The following is a 19,930-nucleotide window of genomic DNA, read 5'->3' as shown; positions in this document are numbered from 1 at the left end:
AAATATTTAGCTTCCAGAACCTCCTGGACAGCAGAAGCCATTCTCTACAGATCCGACAATTAACGCAGAGTCAATAGGAATGCTATTCTGGTGATACATTGCTGTGCTAAAGCTGCAGCAAACATCGCCGGAGAAGAGAGAAGAACTGAGGTGGACAACCATACCTCCCATAGCTCCCTCCCAACTAATCCCTGCTCAAATTAGCCACTTCACACTGGCTGTGAGCGTGGACCACAGTGTAAGGTATCCCATTGCTCTACACAGCAAAAAGAACCCAGGAGGTTTGCCCAGTTCATTCAGCAGCACACACCACAGGAAAGTAATGAGCAATAACCAATGATAAAGTAAAGAACAAGAGAAATCAAAAAAGAGGTCTGAAGCTGCTATTTCATTGGCTGGTGTAAATGTGCAGAAGGCTGTCTTTTCAAGCCCAGAGTCTTCACCATTCATGACGTTCCACGTACTATTTCACAGTCAGCAAAAACGTTCACATATAGAGGTCAATACTGGCTTTGGCAAATCGGCGTGGTTTTTTTTTTTTTTTTTTGATATGGCAGGCTAAACATTTTGGGAGGATACTGACATTTATTAACAATAGCCTTCACTTCTGGCTCTGACTGCTCTTTTTAACCAATGGTCCCTGCTCAACTAATGGAGTCCTCCGTTAGGACTGTCTTATACAATGTGATATACTCCCCCTGGGCTTCAGCTGGCGGGCTCTGATCAACAATAGCAATGCGTGTCAGCTAGATTAATCAGCTACAGAGCAACAAAAAAGACAGTGACTCTCTCAACCAGTCCGACTGGGCCCAAACCAAGACAAAACTGACAAACGGCCCTGGAAAATACACAAAACTGTGACCTTCAAAAACCTAAGCTGTAAAGCTGAGTGATTACACAACAATATGGAACATACAGATCGATTTCACAAGAAAGTTTTACACAAGATTCTCAGAACAGCCAATCCCAGTGATGCACCTATATGTGGGAATCCGGCGCAGATGCTTAGATATGCAACACCCAGGTGCAGAACTAAAAGCTAACCTGGTGCTTTACATAAACTGCTCAAGAGAGGTCACACTGCGGGTTTTGCACACGACCTATTTATACACCATCCAGTGTTAGCTGATATTATCTAGAGCATGCGTAAAAACAGAAGTGTCGAGCACACACTCCTGCTCTGTGCGTGGGCTGACAGGAGATGTTTCCTACCTGGCATTGTGCAGTTTCTCTCGGCTCTCGGCTCCTCCGTCTCGTTGGCGAAGTGCTCGAGCAGCCTGCGGCTCTCCCACTTGTCGCTGACCTCAGGGGAGAAGCTCGATAGGGCATAGCCTGCAAAAAACACCCAGAGAACACGCTCAGGCCAAAGCACATTATTAGTGAGCAGCCAGCAGAGTGCTGTGGACTCCATTCTGCTTGGGAACTTTAGTCATATGACCTTGTGCTAAAAAAAAATCAAAAATACAGGTGGGAAAGTATGCCTACAGAACAGTGTGCTCGGATAAGAGATAAAAGTTTAGTGCTCAATATTTACTCAAATTTAAACAAATTTAAAAGCGCAGCCCAAAACTGACAGGCTACACTATGCAGGAAAGGTAAGTTGTCCTTGTGTTGAGCAACGATTCTGAGATAAGTGCAGACAGGTACATCACAGATACTGATATTATTGATATCCCAATGCATCCCATGCATCTCCTAGAGAACGGGAATGTGTAAGTCACAGTGCTCTATATGAATGCCGCTCCATTCCAGAACTGTTGCCCTCCTAGCTGCAGTGTGTCAGTGTGCACCCTGGACAGGCCTGGGCCGGACCAGACGGCACTGCCACGCCATGGCTCCTATTGCCACAGACTTCTCAGTGACACAGCAAGCTGTAAAGACGCAGGACCAAGAGGCGGGGCCCAGGGAGCAGGACCAGCGCAGCAGCACTGCTGCATATTCATGAGCGCCGTCTGTTTTGCCAAGCCTTGCGTGGACCAGGCATCATGAGAATGACATCAGAGCGAGAGCTCTGCAGGCCAACGCCCCATTCTGGGGGGGGGGGGGGGGGTGTGAAAGAAGCGAGTGGGAGGGGGATTATTCTGGCAGAGCTGTCATTTGGGTTGCAGCGTCCTTGAGAAGATCCACCCGTCCTGCTCGGAGCCCATGCTCAGACTTACAGCTCCTTCAGCTAAAAATAAAAGCTCTCTAAGACATGGCGAGAGATAAACAGCATCCGGAGTGGAGAGCTCTCCGACCAGCAGATCTTCACTGGGTCCCTGACAGGGGACAGGTAGTACTGAGTGCGATTGTGTACCTCTATCTCTTTAACACACACCAACACACACACACACACACACTCTCCCACCTGATGACAGCATACAGCATATTGTTTGCGAAAGCACACTTCTCTCAGTGCCCTGTTTGACTGGCATGAGTGTAATTTTGTAGTTTTGATAGCAGTTTAGGCTGTAGGGACAGGTAGTAGAGAGTGCTTTTGTGTACCTCACATACACACACATGCATTCACAGACACACACGCAAAGACACACACACACACACACACACACACACACACACACACACCTATTTGATGACAGTGAATTTTAGTGCTGCTTTCACAAACAGCCATTTGTTGCAATTCAAGCAGGCTCGGGCAATCCCAGAAGAGGCCGTTCAATAATTCATGGAACCCCGAGGTGGACTGATGTCAAGAGTAAACTAGGGATGGCTGTGACGCTTACAGAAAATCTGATGTATCGCTCACCTCCTAGCTGCAAACAGACAGCAGGGGGAGTCGACTGGCATGGAGCTGGGGCCAAAGCCCCTCAGCCCGAGAGAACCCCACAGCATACTTTACACCCCTTTTCTGTCTGTGGCCAGAGCACATCAAAGCAGCGCCCTGGTTAAAGCAGAAGTCTAAGTAGCCATGCACATGGCCGCCATGTGTAAAACCTTGTTAGAGGGAGAGCAGGAAGTGAAGCTCGATCAGCCTTGCCATGTCAGCTCCAATAACTCTCAAATGTGGCCACTCTGCTGCTCTCTGACATGCTGTGTAGAAATGCCATTACCTGTTCAATGAGCCAGAATACACACACACACACACACACACACACACACACACACACACAAGCACAAGCACAAGGGGGTGAAGGGAAGTTACTATGGAGATGTGATGTAGCCACAGAGACCAGAGGAAGCAAAGATGACATAACACTAAGATGATCAAAGCACACATTTGCAGGCCTATACACACAAGCATGCACACACACACACAAACAAAAATACACGTCAGCTCACGCGAACTGAAAATTTGAAACAAACAAACAAACAAACAAACAAACAAAACAATGAGCAACAACAAATAGAAAGCTAAGAGAGGGAAACTTTCATTCACTTTTTTTTTAAGTGAACATAAGCTACACGTTAATGGTCACAGAGACAAGTCCCTTCCCTCATATATAGTGTAAATGAAGTGCTGTATGAACTGGCATGTTTTGGTCACTCGCTGGCAGTACAGCAGTGCTGCTTTGCGGCACCCTGCTGGTGACTTCTGCTCTGCTTTATACACACTGGCATATTTCTCTTCCTTTGGAAAAAATAGAGGACTGATGTACAGCCCAACACAATTACATAATAAGGTCTAATTTCTTATCCCCCTGTTTGTGAATCCAGCATGAGGTTCATCATAAAACATCCCTCAGGTGAACGACATAAATACTCAGAGGGAAGCTATTATAGTTTTTTACAATTGTCTTCACACTTCACACTCAATACCATGTGTACTTTTTCAAAACACTTAACAAATTCACCATATCAAAAGACTATGTGAACTAAACTGTTTATACTTTTGTATTGCTTTGATAAAAACACCATACAATCACCATTGCTTCCCAAATTCTTGAATACCTCTCTGTATCTGTCTGACCAGCAAATGTCTGTACAACTACAGCAAATTTTGCAGACATTGAGACACTCAAGGTCAAAACGATTAACTTTCATTTCAAAACCCAACAAGATTCTGATCATTGTGGATTGAAATATGTTGCAGTTGGACAGACAAATGAAAATAGACACCTGAAATAAGATTGAAATATATATACACTTGAAATAATATACATGTAAGACTTAATCTAATTTCAGCAGAATGTTTATTCAGTTTTTTTGTTTGAAGTCTTGTTACCATCAATACAAAAATGGTCAAACTTGAATTGAAATGCGCTTGTATACAGGAAAATATAGATGTAGTTGCCACTAAAGAGGTGTTTCTACTATTCGGCAGTACATCTCCTGCTGAAAGGCTTGGCTGTCCTTTCAGCTATCGACTTACCCAGGAGTTTTAGTTTGTGCCCTGTTACCGTATATTCGGTGTGATGTTGATGAACATCTATGGCTATGCAGTGTACAGCATGGAAGGAACAGGCCAACAGCAGACTTCTGATACTGATAGAAAAATATGTGTGAATTACTATAAATAGTGAAAATACTTATTTGGTATTACTGTATTTATTATTGATTGTATATATTTTTCTTTTCTAGACTGCAGTATATTGCACTGTGAGAACAAATGGCAAAATACTATATTATTACTATATTACTATATTATACAGTAAATATTGTTATTCTGGAATTCTGAAATATTTGTGGATGCAAAAATAGAGGAAAGGAAAACACAATGTTATGTATTTCACAATGTTACAAGTTATTTGTGTTTGGACGTTAATTGTATATTGAGTAACAAAGCAGCCTTGTGAGAGAAAGCATATGTTATAGTTATTGCAGAATGAGTCATGTTTGGATGAAATTTGATGTGTTTTGGTGGTTAAAGTGCATTTTGAACCAAAGGTTAACTGATGTGCTGAGATGCTTGTTTCAACAGCATACCATGTGAAGAGTTTTGAAGAAGCGTACATGGTAATGAGACAAGTGTGAAAACAATTGTAAAAAAAAACTGTAAACAATTTACAAGATCATATAGAAGGATTAGTGATGCCAGCTCCAGAGAAAAGACTTAAGTGCTCACATCCATGTTTATAGCATTCTGCAGAGAACAGGCATGACTAATCCAGGTTATGTAACTTTGCACTACATGCACAACAGCAGGTCTGTTTGAAGGTGGGCAGTTCAGAGATGCTTTGTCTATATCGTCATTGGGGACCTCATCCAATAAAATAACATTGTGAGGAAGAATCATATGCAGTAGGATGCTATTACTGAAACTATTCTATCCTTTTTTATTTCAATACATATAATTACTTAGAATCAAGATCATCGGATCATATGAAGTTGATGTCAGGCAGTTCTTTTCTGACATTTCTATTTCTTAAATTTATAGTTTCTTACATTTCTGATCATTGAGTTTCTGTTTCTTTAGTTTGAACATAATATCAAGTCTAGATTCTACTCTGGGCTCTGACACTATCACAGGGATGCATGTGTGTGTGTGGGGGGGGGGGTTGTTCTATAGCTTTCTGGAGCAGACTCTTTCTCTTGAAATTACTTTGGTGAAGACTCTCTCTTGACATGACTCTTTGGTGAAGACTCTTTCTCTTGAAATTACTTTGGTGAAGACTCTCTCTTGACATGACTCTTTGGTGTAGACTCTTTCTCTTGAACTTACTTTGGTGAAGACTCTATCTCTTGACCTGACTCTTTGGTGTAGACTCTTTCTCTTGACATGACTCTTTGGTGTAGACTCTTTCTCTTGACATGACTCTTTGGTGAAGACTCTCTTGACATGACTCTTTGGTGTAGACTCTTTCTCTTGACATGACTCTTTGGTGTAGACTCTTTCTCTTGACATGACTCTTTGGTGAAGACTCTCTTGACATGACTCTTTGGTGTAGACTCTTTCTCTTGACATGACTCTTTGGTGTCGACTCTTTCTCTTGACATGACTCTTTGGTGTAGACTTTCTCTTGAAATTACTTTGGTGAAGACTTTCTTGACATGACTCTTTGGTGAAGACTCTTTCTCTGGACATGACGCTTTGGTGAAGACTCTTTCTCTGGACATGACTCTTTGGTGAAGACTCTTTCTCTTGACATGACTCTTTGGTGTAGACTCTTTCTCTGTAGCTGACTCTAAAGCTGACTTTTTCCATTTCCTATCAATGACATTGCAACCAACTGCACACTCAGGAGCCCACGGCCCCAGTCTGCACACAACACATCTTATAGGACTGAGTCCTCTTATAAGTCCTCCAATAAGATGCATTAAGGAGCATTTTCTCCACATGTGTAGTAATACAACCATTTCACTGCGAGTTATACTGTGTATGACTATGTATGTGACAAATAAACCAAACTTGAAACTTGAAACTTGACTACAGTCAACTTTAAGACCAATTGCTTGAAAGGTAGAGGTGTATAGTTACAGATGATTTGAGGTGACCACTGAGGTAGTGTAACATATTCAGTACATGACCTGAACACATTGGCTGCTCCAAATGCCAGCTGTTGGGACAATCTCTGTTCTATACATTCAGAAAATCCTGCACATTCGACCCCATACTGTCAATGCAGAGATAAATTTAGCCCCCCCCCTTCAACTTTAATTACCTAGTTTATCTTCATTAGCTATGCAGGTGAGGCCTTGGATGTGGGACAGAACTGGCTGGAATTAGGAGATGAACTGTAGCGATGTTTAAAGTAGCCCTCCTATCTGCAGAATCCATGTCACGCATCTGCAGCACTGAACACTGTAACCTCATGCCCATAAATACTTTCATTTACCTGTAAACCAAGTGAAACCCTGAAACAATTAAGGGATGTCCAGCTCAGGCATCAGACATGTAGATTAATACTCAGATTAGTTGGTTAATGCTTTAACAAAGTGGCCAGAAAGGTAAAATCAATAAAGCTTATATTTATCAAGAGCAATTAAGTATCAGCATTGGGTTGTTTAAGGATGTGACGGGCCATTAACTGGCTCATTAGTGACTGGCGGCAGTGAGAAGCCTCCTGCATGTGGCTGCTGTCAGCTGGCAGAGGAGGAGGAGGGGCTCATCGCACACACCCCTTTAAAAGGCTTCAGGAGCAGGCTGAGGTCTTTGAGGCTGGGGCTTACCCAGCAGGAGTGGTGTTTCTGGGATGTCACTGTGCGGCTCACATACCCCCCCCCCGGAGATTCCACGGCACACGCAGGACTGCACAATGCATGAGAGCAGGACTGGGTGTCAGGTTTGTTCTGTATAAGATGGTTTCTTCATAAAAAGGCATTTATTTCCCAAACAGACTGCTCTACTCACATAGCTGGAAACTGAACAGATATGAAAACTTTCTTCAGTAAGTGAAAGGCATAACAGTCTGAGATATCTGCTCTAAATGCATTAATGGGACAGACAACATCCTGAAAATGTAACATGGCCTACTTGACTTATTCCTTTTAGTTCCAATTGGAGCAAAGTACCTCAAGTGCATCACAAGAAATCCTCACTGATATTTCAGAGCCATACCAGATAAATTGAAGGATGAGGGGATGAACACAAAGGAATTGGTTTTGTAGGTGATGGCCACAGACAATTACTTGCTTCTTATCCTTCCTGACTGGCTCTTCCCTACAGTGCTGTAGATTTGCATTTTGCTAGTGTGCTTCGACTACTGGTGGCGTGAGGCAGTACCAAGCAACCCATTCAGGTTGAGCAGGTAGTCCATTGCCTTCAGGATGCTACATCCACACATCGCAAGGTTTGCAGTGTCTACCAGCACAGTCTCAAGGGCATGGACAAGATAACCAGGACATGGGCCATTAAAGAGAGCTGGACAGGTAATCAACCCAGCAACTGGACTGTTTTCTGCTCCTTTGTGCAAGGAGGGACAGAAGGAGCACTGTCAAAACTGTACAAAATGACCTCCAGCAGACTACTGGTGTGTATGTTTCTAAACAAACTGTCAGAAAAAGACTCCCAACGTCCTCTAGTGGGACCTGTGCTCACTGCTCAGGACTATAGATCGTGACTGGCATTCACCAGATAACACCAGCACTGGCAGATCCACCATTGGTTCCCCGTTCTCTTCATAGATGAGAACAGGTTCACACTGAGCACAGTTGATAGACGTGAAAGAGTGTGGAGGTGCTGTAGTGAATGTTATGCTGCCTGCAACATCATCCAGTATAACAGGTTTGTCGGTGGATCAGTAATGATCTGGGAAGGCATATTCTTGGACGGTCACACAAACCTCCATGTGATAGCCAACGGTACCCTGGCTGCTGTTAGGTATCGGGCTGAAATCTTCAGAGCCATTATCAGTCCTTCTGCTAGTGCAGAGGGCCCTGCATTCTGACTGGTGGCCAGAGTGTGTGTAGGCAGTCACTTATGTGGCCAGAGTGTGTAGGCAGTCACTGTTTCCGTTATCACGATCCAAGTTAACATGGAAGATCATGAAACTCCAGTACTGACATCCTCTTTACCAGTTTGCTTTTCTGTATTATTTATTATATAAATATATATACAATTCCCCACGCGCCCTCGACTTTTTCCTTCAAGCTTGGGTCCCCGACCAGAGAGAGTCCTGCATAGTATCTTAGCTGTTCCAAGGACTGTACACTTCTAGTACTCAGATGTTGCTTCTGGTATCTTTTGGAGCTGTTCTCCCAGCCCCTAGTGCTCCAGTTACCACAGGAACAGTTGCTTTCACTCTCCACATCTTTCATCTTTTCTATCTTTTCCTGCAGCCCCTGGTGTGTGTGTGGTGTGTGTGTGTGTGTGTGTGTGTGTGTGTGTGTGTGTGTATATATATATATATATATATATATATATATATATATATATATAAAATCACAAGGTTTTTTCACTTTATATGGTATTATAGATGATTCCTGCCTTCATTCATATATCAAGAACATGACAAAGAGTTAAAGGTGATCACTTAGCTTCCAAATTCCCCAGACCTCAGTCATATTGAGCATCTGTGGGATGTGCTTGGAAATACTGTAGGATGTGCTTGGAAAAAAGTCCAATCCACAGAGGCCCCACGTTGCAATTTACAGGACTTAAAGGCTCTGCTGCTAATATCTTGGAGCCAAATACCACAACACACCTTCTGAGGTCTTGTGGAATCCATAGTTCGATGTGTCAGTGCTTGTTTGTTAGCATGAGGGGACCTACACAGTATTCAGAAAGTGGCTGTAATTTTATAGCTGATGGGTATATATATGTTTTTATGTTGTTGCTTGGTAGCTTGCAAACTACACTTCAAATGCTGAAAATGTACCATAAAGAGGAATGCGTAAAATAGGATTTAACTTCCCCTTCTGATAGTAAAGAATTTGGATTCTCTATGTAAGTACTATAAAGGTTTCTAGACCAGGGATCCCCACCTTAATCCATGTAGTCCATATTAAAGAACTCTTCCATTGTTTAAGGTTCAAGATTCAAAAATTTTATTGTCATATGCCCAGCAAAAAGTCTGCTACACAGAACAATGGAAATGTTAAGAAATAAATATTAAGAAAATAGAGTATATTATGTGCATAAGAGAAGATATACATCATATTATGTTCATATGATGTTGTCTGAATTTACAAATAAGGTGGGCTATATTAAGCATACACAATAAAAGGCACTGGAAAGTGGATTAATAAATGTAGAGGCAAGGCAAGTTTATTTATATAGTACTTTTCATACACAATGGCAATTCAAAGTGCTTCACATAAGAGTACAAAAAGCTTATTACAGTCACCTTGGGAAGGTCTTTAACAAGAAAAATAGTGAAAATGTTTTATTAAAACAATTAAGTATTTATTAAACTTGAAATATTAAGAACAGGAATTTAAAGAAATAATTTTAAGAGAAATTAAAGAGTTTAAAGAAATGAAAGATTGAGAAAAAAAATAAGATTCAAATGCATAAGATAAGGAATATATACAGAATTAATAATAAAATATAATAATAATAAGTACACAAGGAAATGTAGTGATACTGTTTTTAGTCTAAGAATTTTAAATGTTCTTGGGAAAGAAAATCTGCAGCCAATTGTCGGTTGCACAGTGAGCAAAAGCAGTCTAGAGTTCATCAGAAAAAGCATATGTTTGAGTGTGAGTGTGTGTGTGTGTGTGTGTGTGTGTGTGTGTGTGAACATGTATGTGTATATGTGCAATGGAGTGTATCATACAGTTGGACAGATTGAGCTCTTATATCATTGGTGGCCATTCAAAAGTATGATGGCCAGTACATAGAAGCTGTTCCTCTGTCTAGTGGTCCTTGACTGCACGCTCCTGTGCTGTCCTCGCTGATGGTAGGAGTGTGAAGACTGTGCTGGGGTCAGTTGTCCCCTTGATGTTTTGTGCTCTTCTCATGATCCTGGTGTGATCTTTCAATGATGCCCCTATAGAGGTTACTGAGGCTGCTAAAGAAGTTTAGCAACTTCTTCTGTCATCTCAGAACATAGCATTGCTGTGACTTCATTAACAGATGAGATGTACTGTATGACCAGGTGGGATCCTCGCTGATGTGAATGCCAAGGAATTTCAAGGTGCTCACCCTCTCCACCTCCACCTCATCTATTTGTAGTGGTGTGTGTTGCGTCCTCCTCCTCCTCAGATCAACAATCATTTCCTCAGACTTGTTTGTATTTACAGAAATATTATTGGCACACAGTCATATGTGAAGGGCGTTTAGAACATATGGCTCAGCACACATCCCTTGGGGTTCTTGTGTTTATAGCTCATGTGCTGGATGTGTGGTGGCCTATTCTGGAAGACCGAAGTGTTCTGTTAGAAAGTTTCAGATCCAGTTTCAGAGGGTGGTCGACAGTCCTGAGCAGGTGAAGTTTTTTGTGGAGTGCTGAGTTGTAGGTGATGAACAGCATTCTCATTTAACTGTTTTTGTTCTCTAAATGCCAGAGCGCTGTTTGGATGGCAGTGTTCATGGCATCCTCTGTGGACATGTTCTGATGGTAAACTGAAGAGGATCTAAGGAGTCTGGTTTTGTTCTTCTGTATGTAGGTCAAGACTAGCCTTCTGAAGCACTTCATCACAGACCGAGTCTGTGCAACCAGATGGTAGTTTCTGAGACACGTGACAGGGCTCTTGTTGGGGAGGAGCACTTAAAACATGTGGGTAATGTGGCTTCTGCAAAAGACATGTTGAATATATCTGGAAGGACAACACCCAGCTCTAATGAGCCTGTCCTGAGTGTCCACATGTGGATGTTGTCTTGTCCAGCCAGTCTGCGTGGATGTATTCCAATCAAGGTCCTGCTCACTTCTGTGAATGATGCACTCTGTGCGCTACCTGCTGCCACAGCCATCCTTTGTGGCCAAGTGTCGGGAACCTCAAAGAGGGCACAGAAATCACTCAGTCCATCCTGCAGTGTGGAATCGCGGTTTGTTTCCCCCCTACTCTTGTTCTGATAGCCTGTGATGGGCTGCAGTCGTTTGCCACATGTGCTGGGCGTCAGCAGGGTCCCAGCAGACCTCCAGCTTCAGTCCATGTTGTCTTTGTGCTTTTTTGATGGCTCTACGTAGGTCATACCCTGCCTTTCTGTATTCTATCAGCATCGCCAGAGACGAATACAGTTGTGTGGTTGAGCACTTCATAGTTAAGCCACAGCTTTGGGTTCACATTTGACCTGAAGTACTTTGGGGACACAATGCACTGATGTAGCTGGTCCTCTTGCATTGCAGCTGCTTTGAATACTTCCCAATTACCACTACCAAAGCAGTCTTGTAGTATCTGATTGGTGTCCCCCTGTCTAAAACATTTACTCACTGAGAAGGTTTGTCTTCATGCTGGGTAAAGAAACAGGGAAATGGGGTCAAACCATCTGAAGTGGGAGTGGGCAGCAACTTCATAGGCCTCCTTCATGTTGCTGTATACATGATTGAGAATATTTTTTCTCTCTAGTTGGATAATGTGCTGCTGGAATTTCTGAATGACAGTTCATAAATTGCAGTGATTAAAGTCACCAACATGAACGCATCATCCGGGTGTGTGGTTTCACGTTTGCTGATTGTGCAGCAGCCTGAATGCAGTCTTGGAGTTTGCACGTGGCGAAATGTCAACAGCGAGTAAAAGCACAGCAGTGAATTCTCTCGGCGAGCAGAACGCCCTGCCTTTCAGCAGTAACAGTTCTTCAGCTGTTCCTCATCAATGTTTGTTGCCCACTTTCCCATGCATACACCACCTGTTGTTGATGCTAACACAAACACCACCACTACTGTCCAGTGTCCACGGTAGACAGAGTTAGGCCCAGTGTGGAAAAGCCAGGTCTCCATGAAAATGAAAATAGCAGTCGTTAGGTTCATGCTGCGCTGAGATCCTGGTCTTGAGGTCATTCAGCTTGTTATCAATGGAACGAAAATTCACTAGAACATTTGCTATTTGCTACATTGTTATGATGTAACAGATATCACTGAAAACTCATTACCAGTTAGTGATTATGACTCTCAAACTGTAATGGGATAACTTACCACTCCTTAGAAAAAACAATCTATGTTACTTCTACATTACTTCTACATTTCATATACTCTATGGCAATTGGAAAATATGTACATGATAATCAGTTGACTTTTCAGTATTTTATTAGGGAGAAATTAGCCAAAATTACCATAGTTCATATTGTTAAAGGCATGTCAGTTTAGTCATGAGTTTTGTATCACACTGTCTTAAATACTTTTCAAGATTTCCAGATTGCCAGCCTTATTAAATGCTTTGACAGATTTGAGAGTCATGAATTCAGAATATCTCAGTGCTTCCCCCAGTTTCCTCTTGTGTCTGGTAAAACATTTTCCATGAACTTGTTCTGCCCTGGTTGCATCCACAGTTCATGTTTCAGACGTCAGCTATAGTTGGTACTGCATGCATGCATAAATTAAGGAAAATGGAATGCACTTTATTACTTTATATAGTAAAATGCATTCTTTGTAGTATATATCTTCCCTTAAAAACATCTGAGTCAGGCAAGCAACAAAAGCCAGTAACTGTAAAAATTCTAACTGTAATTTATAACATTACTTCATTCTAGGGAAAAAGTAGTTTGATTATGGTAGTGCGTTACATTGTACAGATTACGGCCAACACTAACCGCAAACGCAGGTACATCTGCAAACCACACAAACATTTTTGAAGGATCTCAGAAAAAAATAAATGTGATCCTACAAACATGTGAACTATAGGTCCCTTTAGGTTAGGATTTCTGAAGCAACAGAGAAAAACATAAACTGAGAGTATAAAATAACTGTCACCCCCAATCCAGTCATATCAGGTGTGGAACATCTCTCCTATTCTGGTCAGGTTCAGTCACAGGACACTGTTTCATCATTACATTAGTCTGGACAGCAGTCTTATGCAATCAAACAGAAAATCAAACAATGGCTTATATAAGTTCAAAGCCATCTGCAGATTCAAACATTTAAATCTGTTGTTGGTGAACGTTTATGTGGATTAGAGTAATGTGAACATATTTGTCTTTTCACAGGGTAGAAATGCAAACACATTTGAACAAATTATATTTGAGTGTGCGGGTATTTCTTCTCTGTGCTTTTTCTTTGTAAAGTAATGAGCTATACCCTTACATCCTTGCTGGCAATTTCCCAGCCAACTCACAATTACTCCCAACTAAGCAATTAAAAGGCTAATCAGTTCTTGTGCTCCATGTACTGCAGGTGAAATGCTTTTCGACTGTGTTAGTTTTGTTAATGTGAGTAAAGGTGCTAAGATAGTGGAAAGCACAGGATGATGTTCCGTATCACGTGTGATACTAGGCTACAGGATGCCTTTTCTCACCACAGTACTGAGTGTGCACCTTCTCATTTCTCTGCATCAGCCCTGTACCTCAATGGGTATTTTAGAGACTTCACCCACTCATGCAAAACAATGTATTCATCCATTAAAAATCAAAGATCTACACATATCGAACTCTGAATTAGCCTTAAAAACAGTAGATAATGCCTTATCAGCAAAATTCATTCACATCAATTCCCCTGTAAATCAGTACTCAATACATTTGCACGCAATCCACCCTCTCAACTTTGCTGGGACAAGAATCACAAATTTCAGCAAAACTCCCTGAGCAAAGCTCCAGGTTTGATTTGAGACATTTGTTTTGCTCACTGCAAAGTAAGCCTCAGCTGCTTCCTCTTGCAGACTTCATAAACAGATGCAATGCAGAGGCACGTCCACTCTTGTCTACTGCACCCCTGTAAGGCTGGCAGGACGTAGGGGCGTCATAAATCACGTCTCTAACGAGGACATTTAGAATGCTCTATATATAGAGAAGAGGGAAGGTATGTGGGACGCCCCCTCGCTCCTGAATTAGTGAGCTGCGCATCTACTGGGAACCACTGAGGGAGAGACACATGGAGGTGTTCAGATGGGCCTGCTCATCCCAAAGACAGAAACCCTCTCCTCTCTCTGGCTCTCTTTTATCTCACACTGTCTCATTTTCACCCGAGCCAGAGTACCTTCCTTCTCAAATAAAGCGCCTTGTGGATTCCAGAATAAGAAGTTGCTAAAATAAGCCAGAACTAAATAGGCCCATCCTATTATGGGAAGCCATGGAAAATGTATGCCTAACTTTAATTATGGAACACATTTTCCTCTCCTATTCACATATTGACCAACTGACCTCTTGTTAATTTTGCTCGTCTACCATGTCTCCAAATGTAGATATTAAGGTTCTACATACAACACACAAACATGCACATACTAACATACACACATACACACATACACACATACACACACGCACACAAACACGCACACGCACACACACACACACACACACACACACACACACACACACACACACACACACACACACACACAAATGCTGTTACATGCACTGTTCACCATCATAACAAATGAAAAACAGTTATCTGAAGATATTTCAGCTGAGGCAAGGCCTGAAAGACAATTACAGTATCATCAAACAGTTCACCCAGAGGGTCAGAATTTTAGTATCTGTGACAAGAAACCGAAACATTTGTAGACGCTACCAAGCCACAGTAGTGACTCTTGTTGTACTCACCATATGTGGTTGCCTTTGTTAGTAAGCCTCGTTTTGGTGATGAGCTAGTAATACTCATAAGTGATCTCTGGTTTCTATTGACCCAAGATTGGTTAGATTGCTGGAAGGAAAGCAAATCCCTTCCAAGCCACACTACTATTATTCTTATTGTTATTCAAATAGTGTCTTTTATATCCATCATTGGTATTATTCATATTTTTTACTCCTAGTTTTACTGTTTTTTATGATTATGATATAGATGGGCATCAAGTGCTCAGCCGTTTTTCTATCACAGCTCTCTCACTTGTGATGTTAAGCTCATCGGTAGGCTGAATTTCCCATTAACATAATATTAAGGAATTAACAGTATGTTCTCTACTAAAATTCAAGGGAACTTGCTCGGATTGACTGTTCAGCAGCATAGAACACATAAACAGACAGCAGGCAAGTGGAATCTCCGAATACAACACTCCAGTCCATTCATGAACATAATAATGTGACTGATTTTTGTAATCAGCGTTTGGGTGAGGCATATAGCTGCCAGTGTTCTGACAGTACAATGATTATTTGCACTTCATCCACAAATCAAATAAATTAATTACTTTCAATCACTGTGAACATATTTGAGAGTGTGCACAGCAGACATGGCTCATCAACACACAGCCTACACGGTGGGAATTTGCTGCTGCTTTGTGGTCTGAATGTAGTATCCAACAGCGCAAGGTTTCAAAGAGAATCACTGATGTTTAGACTTCTGAGGAGGATCGGTAGCACTGTGCAAGTGTGGCTGTTTCAGGGAAAGGTTTTCTATAGACAAAAGGAGCACTCGCTCCATTCACAGGACTACAACGTCTACAACCACTGAGTCATCAGTCCGTGGTTGATAAAACAGATTCTATGCACGGCATCAGCAATCAGGCAGTGCACATTTATGAAAGAAAACAAAGTCTGTGATGTCAGGATTATTATCATTTTACTGTATGAGTACAATACAATGTCCCCTATAATTCAAAAATAGTACATTGAAAAAAGTTATTTAATATGATATCCATATTATCTGTCAAAATAATTCAAGTTTCATAAGTGTGGGTATAACATTCAGTGTACCTGTCTGTCAACCTTGTCGCATGTTGAGTTTATCACAAGAATCCTTTAAATAATACTTTTCAGAATAAATGTAATGTCAGCTTAAAGTTTTGGAGAATTAAATAGTGTCCGAGACAAACTGACAAGGTTTGTTCCCCAACAGTGATGGCATACTCTAAGTCTGCAATTTCGCTCTATAGCTCAGAAGTGACATCTGAACAAAGTGACATCTGAAGTCATTCATCTGGGACTGGCTGGCTGTCAGACTGGTGGCCCAGCATGGCGTCAAACTAGCTAAAATAATAAAGTGGGAACTGTGTAAGGAGATGGCCAGTGTAGATGATAAATGGGGTGATCAGGAGAGATATAGAGAAGAGAAAATAACCAAGCAAATATCCATCAAGACTGTTTGGCTCTCTCAAGGGACAAAATGTGGTTCTTTTTGTATGCATCTGTCAAAACAGCCCTGTCTCCACTTTTACCTACACTGAGATAAGGAATACTTTAACCTGATCCTCAGAAGGTTAGCCCACTAAAAGTCTAACATAGTTTTGTACTCTTCATTTGAGATTTCTAAAAATATACTCTGTTTGTTAATCAATGAATTACCTTGCACTGTTATGCTACACCTAAAAGCATAAAAACTGCTTCATATTTGCCACACACCAATGATGCGATATTAGGCTGAGACTGTAGTTTTTTTTAAATGTAATAAACCAGGATTCCTTCCCACAGTGTCAGGCATTTCTACAGATCTGTATGAGCTGACACACTGACTCTTACACCTAAGTCCCTCATTCTTGACATCGTTATTCAGCACCAACCAACCAAATCAGTCACACCAAAGGATTTAGTGTAAAACAAATCATAGCTGACAGCGGGACTGTAATTGTTCTCATACATTATTCTCTCTCTTACTCGCTCTGCATCCACTTCACTGATGGGTGTAGTAGCGTGTGAGGATGAATCACCTGAGTGCACACTGACATCTCAGCAAGAGTGCCAGCTGGAACGAAGGAAAGAAACCAGAAGGATGAAAAATGAAAAAAGGAAAACCAGGTAGATAAAAGCCTCACAACCCAAAAAGGGCTCAGGAAAGCTGCCTTCCTCAACAGTATAACATTAGAATAAGGCAATGCAGCTATAGAGTCTTAGTCGTGCATACAAAATTTAAGAAAGGAGGCAAAAGCTCTTGCCGGCTTGTGCAGGAGAGAGTTCGGTCCCTGAGGCTGGCTTTAAGGCTGGCTGGCCCAGATGCATGCCTGAATAAGGGAGTGTCTCTATGAGCTGCGAACAGCAACTGACGACCCAGTCACTTCTCATCCGTCTCTGTATCACCTGGCAGGCCGTTGACAACAGCACTCTCAAAGCCCATCAAGGCAAACGTGATTTCTCCATAGGTACAAGCAGAGAGAGACTTCTTTACTCTGCTATATATTCCGGTGCAAACACTCATCTTCAGTATCTTAAACTATGTTATTATTACAGCATAAAATAGACCATGGTTTAAGTTATATGTGCAAATAATCTTATGAAGTTTAATAAGTGCCTAATAACGGACAGTCAAAAATATTACATGATGTCGTGTGCTGTCTTTGACGTCAAGCTCTTGTGAACATCTGGGATGGTCAAAGCAGTGGTTAGGATGCTGATACCAAAGACGGAAGGTAATGGCTTTAAGTCAGATTTCCATATATTTTAATACTATTTGGTGGCTTAAGCATACTTCGCAAAATTTCTGTCTCGCGCGTTGCTTTAGAAAACACGTGTCAGAAGACATAAAGTACTTCTAACAGTATGTAAAGTTGTTGCTGAACTGTATTTTAGATTTATAGTCTCCATTATGTTATATACCCGCAATTATACTTAACGACAGATAGTGAAGATTTATTCCGTTACGTGATTCCAACCCCCGAGCCGTTGCATGATGAGATGTAATCAGCGCGGTGTGTTATCATGGCATGTCTTAACCCTAAATTCAATCGAAACAGGGTTGAAATGCTGCTGAAATGTGCCTTCTATTGCCTGTTATAGGCTACACTAAAATGGCAGATGAATTAACTGAGCTTAATTAAGTCTCTTATCCTTACCACAGAGGCGTATCGCCGAACAAAAGAATCCCAGCAAAATTCGGCACGCCCCCCCCCCCCCCCACCACCAAAACAACTATGTCGGAAATATGTAGTATATTGCTCTTTTAAAAGATATAACCGCCTAGAAGTTGACGTAGATCAAACTCTACAAGCCCCGACGACACGCTGCGACAAACCATGATTTTATTAAGCACAGATGTTGAGTTTCAAAGCTCTCCACATTATTCACATTTAAGCGACGTGCATGTCTGCCGATAATGATCGAAATTCGTGTCCAAAATAACAGAAATAAGTCTACAGAAAAGTGAAACTCTAGCTTACAGCACAGCTGCATCAAACCGAAACAGTCAGAAGTACAAGTAGCCTGTCATTTCTTTTAGCAAAATCGGTCAACTTTCCATTGCTCCGTCACTTCACAAACACACTCCATTGTTTCAGCAATCAATGAACTCACCAGAATGTTCCGCAAATCGTGATAGTCCCAACACCACCAAGAGAAGTAGCCCCATCGAGCACATCTGTCCCCAGAACAACTCCTTTCGCCTTTTCCTCCTGGCTTTGATCTTCTTCTGGTTAAGCATCACTCGCAGCGGCCGCGTCCGGACAGCTGCAAGCATCTTGCTAGAGACATCCTCATCCATCACGAAGTCTGGACACTAAGTATATTTCAGTGAACACGAGAGTGGAGAAATGAAAAATACAAAAACAAACAAAAAAAAGTTTCAGAACGTAAAGTGGAAGGTGATCGAAAAGTCCAAGCTCAGCTTGGTCGTGTTGATAATCTTTCCTATATTATTTCAAATTCGAATGGGATGAAATAGGGATGCTGCGAGCGTAGGGAGCGCTCCATCGGTGCGTCCGCTTGGTGTCAGTTCACACGGGACACGGGCGCGGGAGGGAGTTCGTGAATTAGGGAGCGGGAGAAAGAGAGTAGTGTCCGTACATCTGGGAGAAGTGCAGCTGCTGAAACACCTAGCCCCAGAACTCCACGCCGAGAGGCGGAGGCAGTTAGGAGGGGCTATTGTGCTAATCTTTTATTGCCAACTAAATCCTTCGCTCACCGCAGCCCCCTATTGGTGGTCGTTTGTCTGATATGCGCAGGACATTTGTTAGTCCTGTAAAAGGTATAAAAGTATTATTGCTCATTTAAAGAACGCATAATTTATGTGTTCATTTTATCACCCAAAACCTTTTGTCTTATTAAGATATGTGAAGCGGAGCGAGAGAGAGAGAGAGATAGAGAGAGAGAGAGAGAGAGAGAGAGAGAGAGAGAGAGAGAGAGAGAGTCGCTTCACTGGGGTTAGGCAGAGATCTCTCATTCTGATCCAGGGCTGATAAATCCATGACATTTGGCCAAGGGTAGCAGCTGCAGTGCTGGAAGTGGCATGAGGCTGCACTGTTCCTAACACACAATCATTAACGAGCATGTTGTAGGAAGCGCATGTTTTTCAATTCTTCATACAGTGTGGCAACACTACAGGTCGGGGCCGCCAGTTCTTTTCCCTCCCGACTCTTTTTCTCTTCTGAGCACTAACTGTGCAAGCCCAGTGATCTGCTTAATCCTTCTCCAGGAGCATGGGCCACACAGGTATAATACTGCCCTTTTGCTGGGGGTAAAAAAAAAAGGAGAGCGCTCATCAGATTAGCCTGGGCTACAGTGCTGCGAGCACATATGGATAGATCGAGTCTAATCTCAGTTTAGAGCTCCATATTTCAGAAAATGCTAGATTACAATGAAAGATGAAATCAGATGGATTATGAGGACAGACTTTGGGGCTTTGGTGGTACTTTTGTTGAACGTTCTTCATGGCCAGTGCATCAT

At 42.0% G+C, this 19,930-nt stretch overlaps 1 protein-coding gene across 3 annotated transcripts in view; it reads right to left on the bottom strand.

Annotated features, from left to right (window-relative positions):
- The window catches only part of slc24a3 (solute carrier family 24 member 3), a 60,115-nt gene extending 41,031 nt beyond the window's left edge, over positions 1 to 19,084 (bottom strand). For all 3 annotated transcript variants that reach the window (XR_003410958.2, XM_027014791.2, XM_027014793.2), the window contains exons 1-2: positions 18,563 to 19,084; positions 1,213 to 1,332 (exon numbers count right to left, since the gene is read on the bottom strand). Coding sequence is in view for 2 of the 3 variants with exons in the window: in XM_027014791.2 (XP_026870592.2) it covers positions 1,213 to 1,332; positions 18,563 to 18,749 (307 nt within the window). In the remaining variant the exon portion in view is untranslated. The remainder of the gene's footprint in view (positions 1 to 1,212; positions 1,333 to 18,562) is intronic.
- Positions 19,085 to 19,930: the final 846 nt, after the last annotated feature.

The sequence above is a fragment of the Electrophorus electricus genome, chromosome 11 (assembly GCF_013358815.1).
Source record: "Electrophorus electricus isolate fEleEle1 chromosome 11, fEleEle1.pri, whole genome shotgun sequence".
Taxonomy (NCBI): Eukaryota; Metazoa; Chordata; class Actinopteri; order Gymnotiformes; family Gymnotidae; genus Electrophorus; species Electrophorus electricus.
Note: the sequence above shows the minus strand (reverse complement) of the source record. Positions and strands in the feature narration are given on the sequence as shown.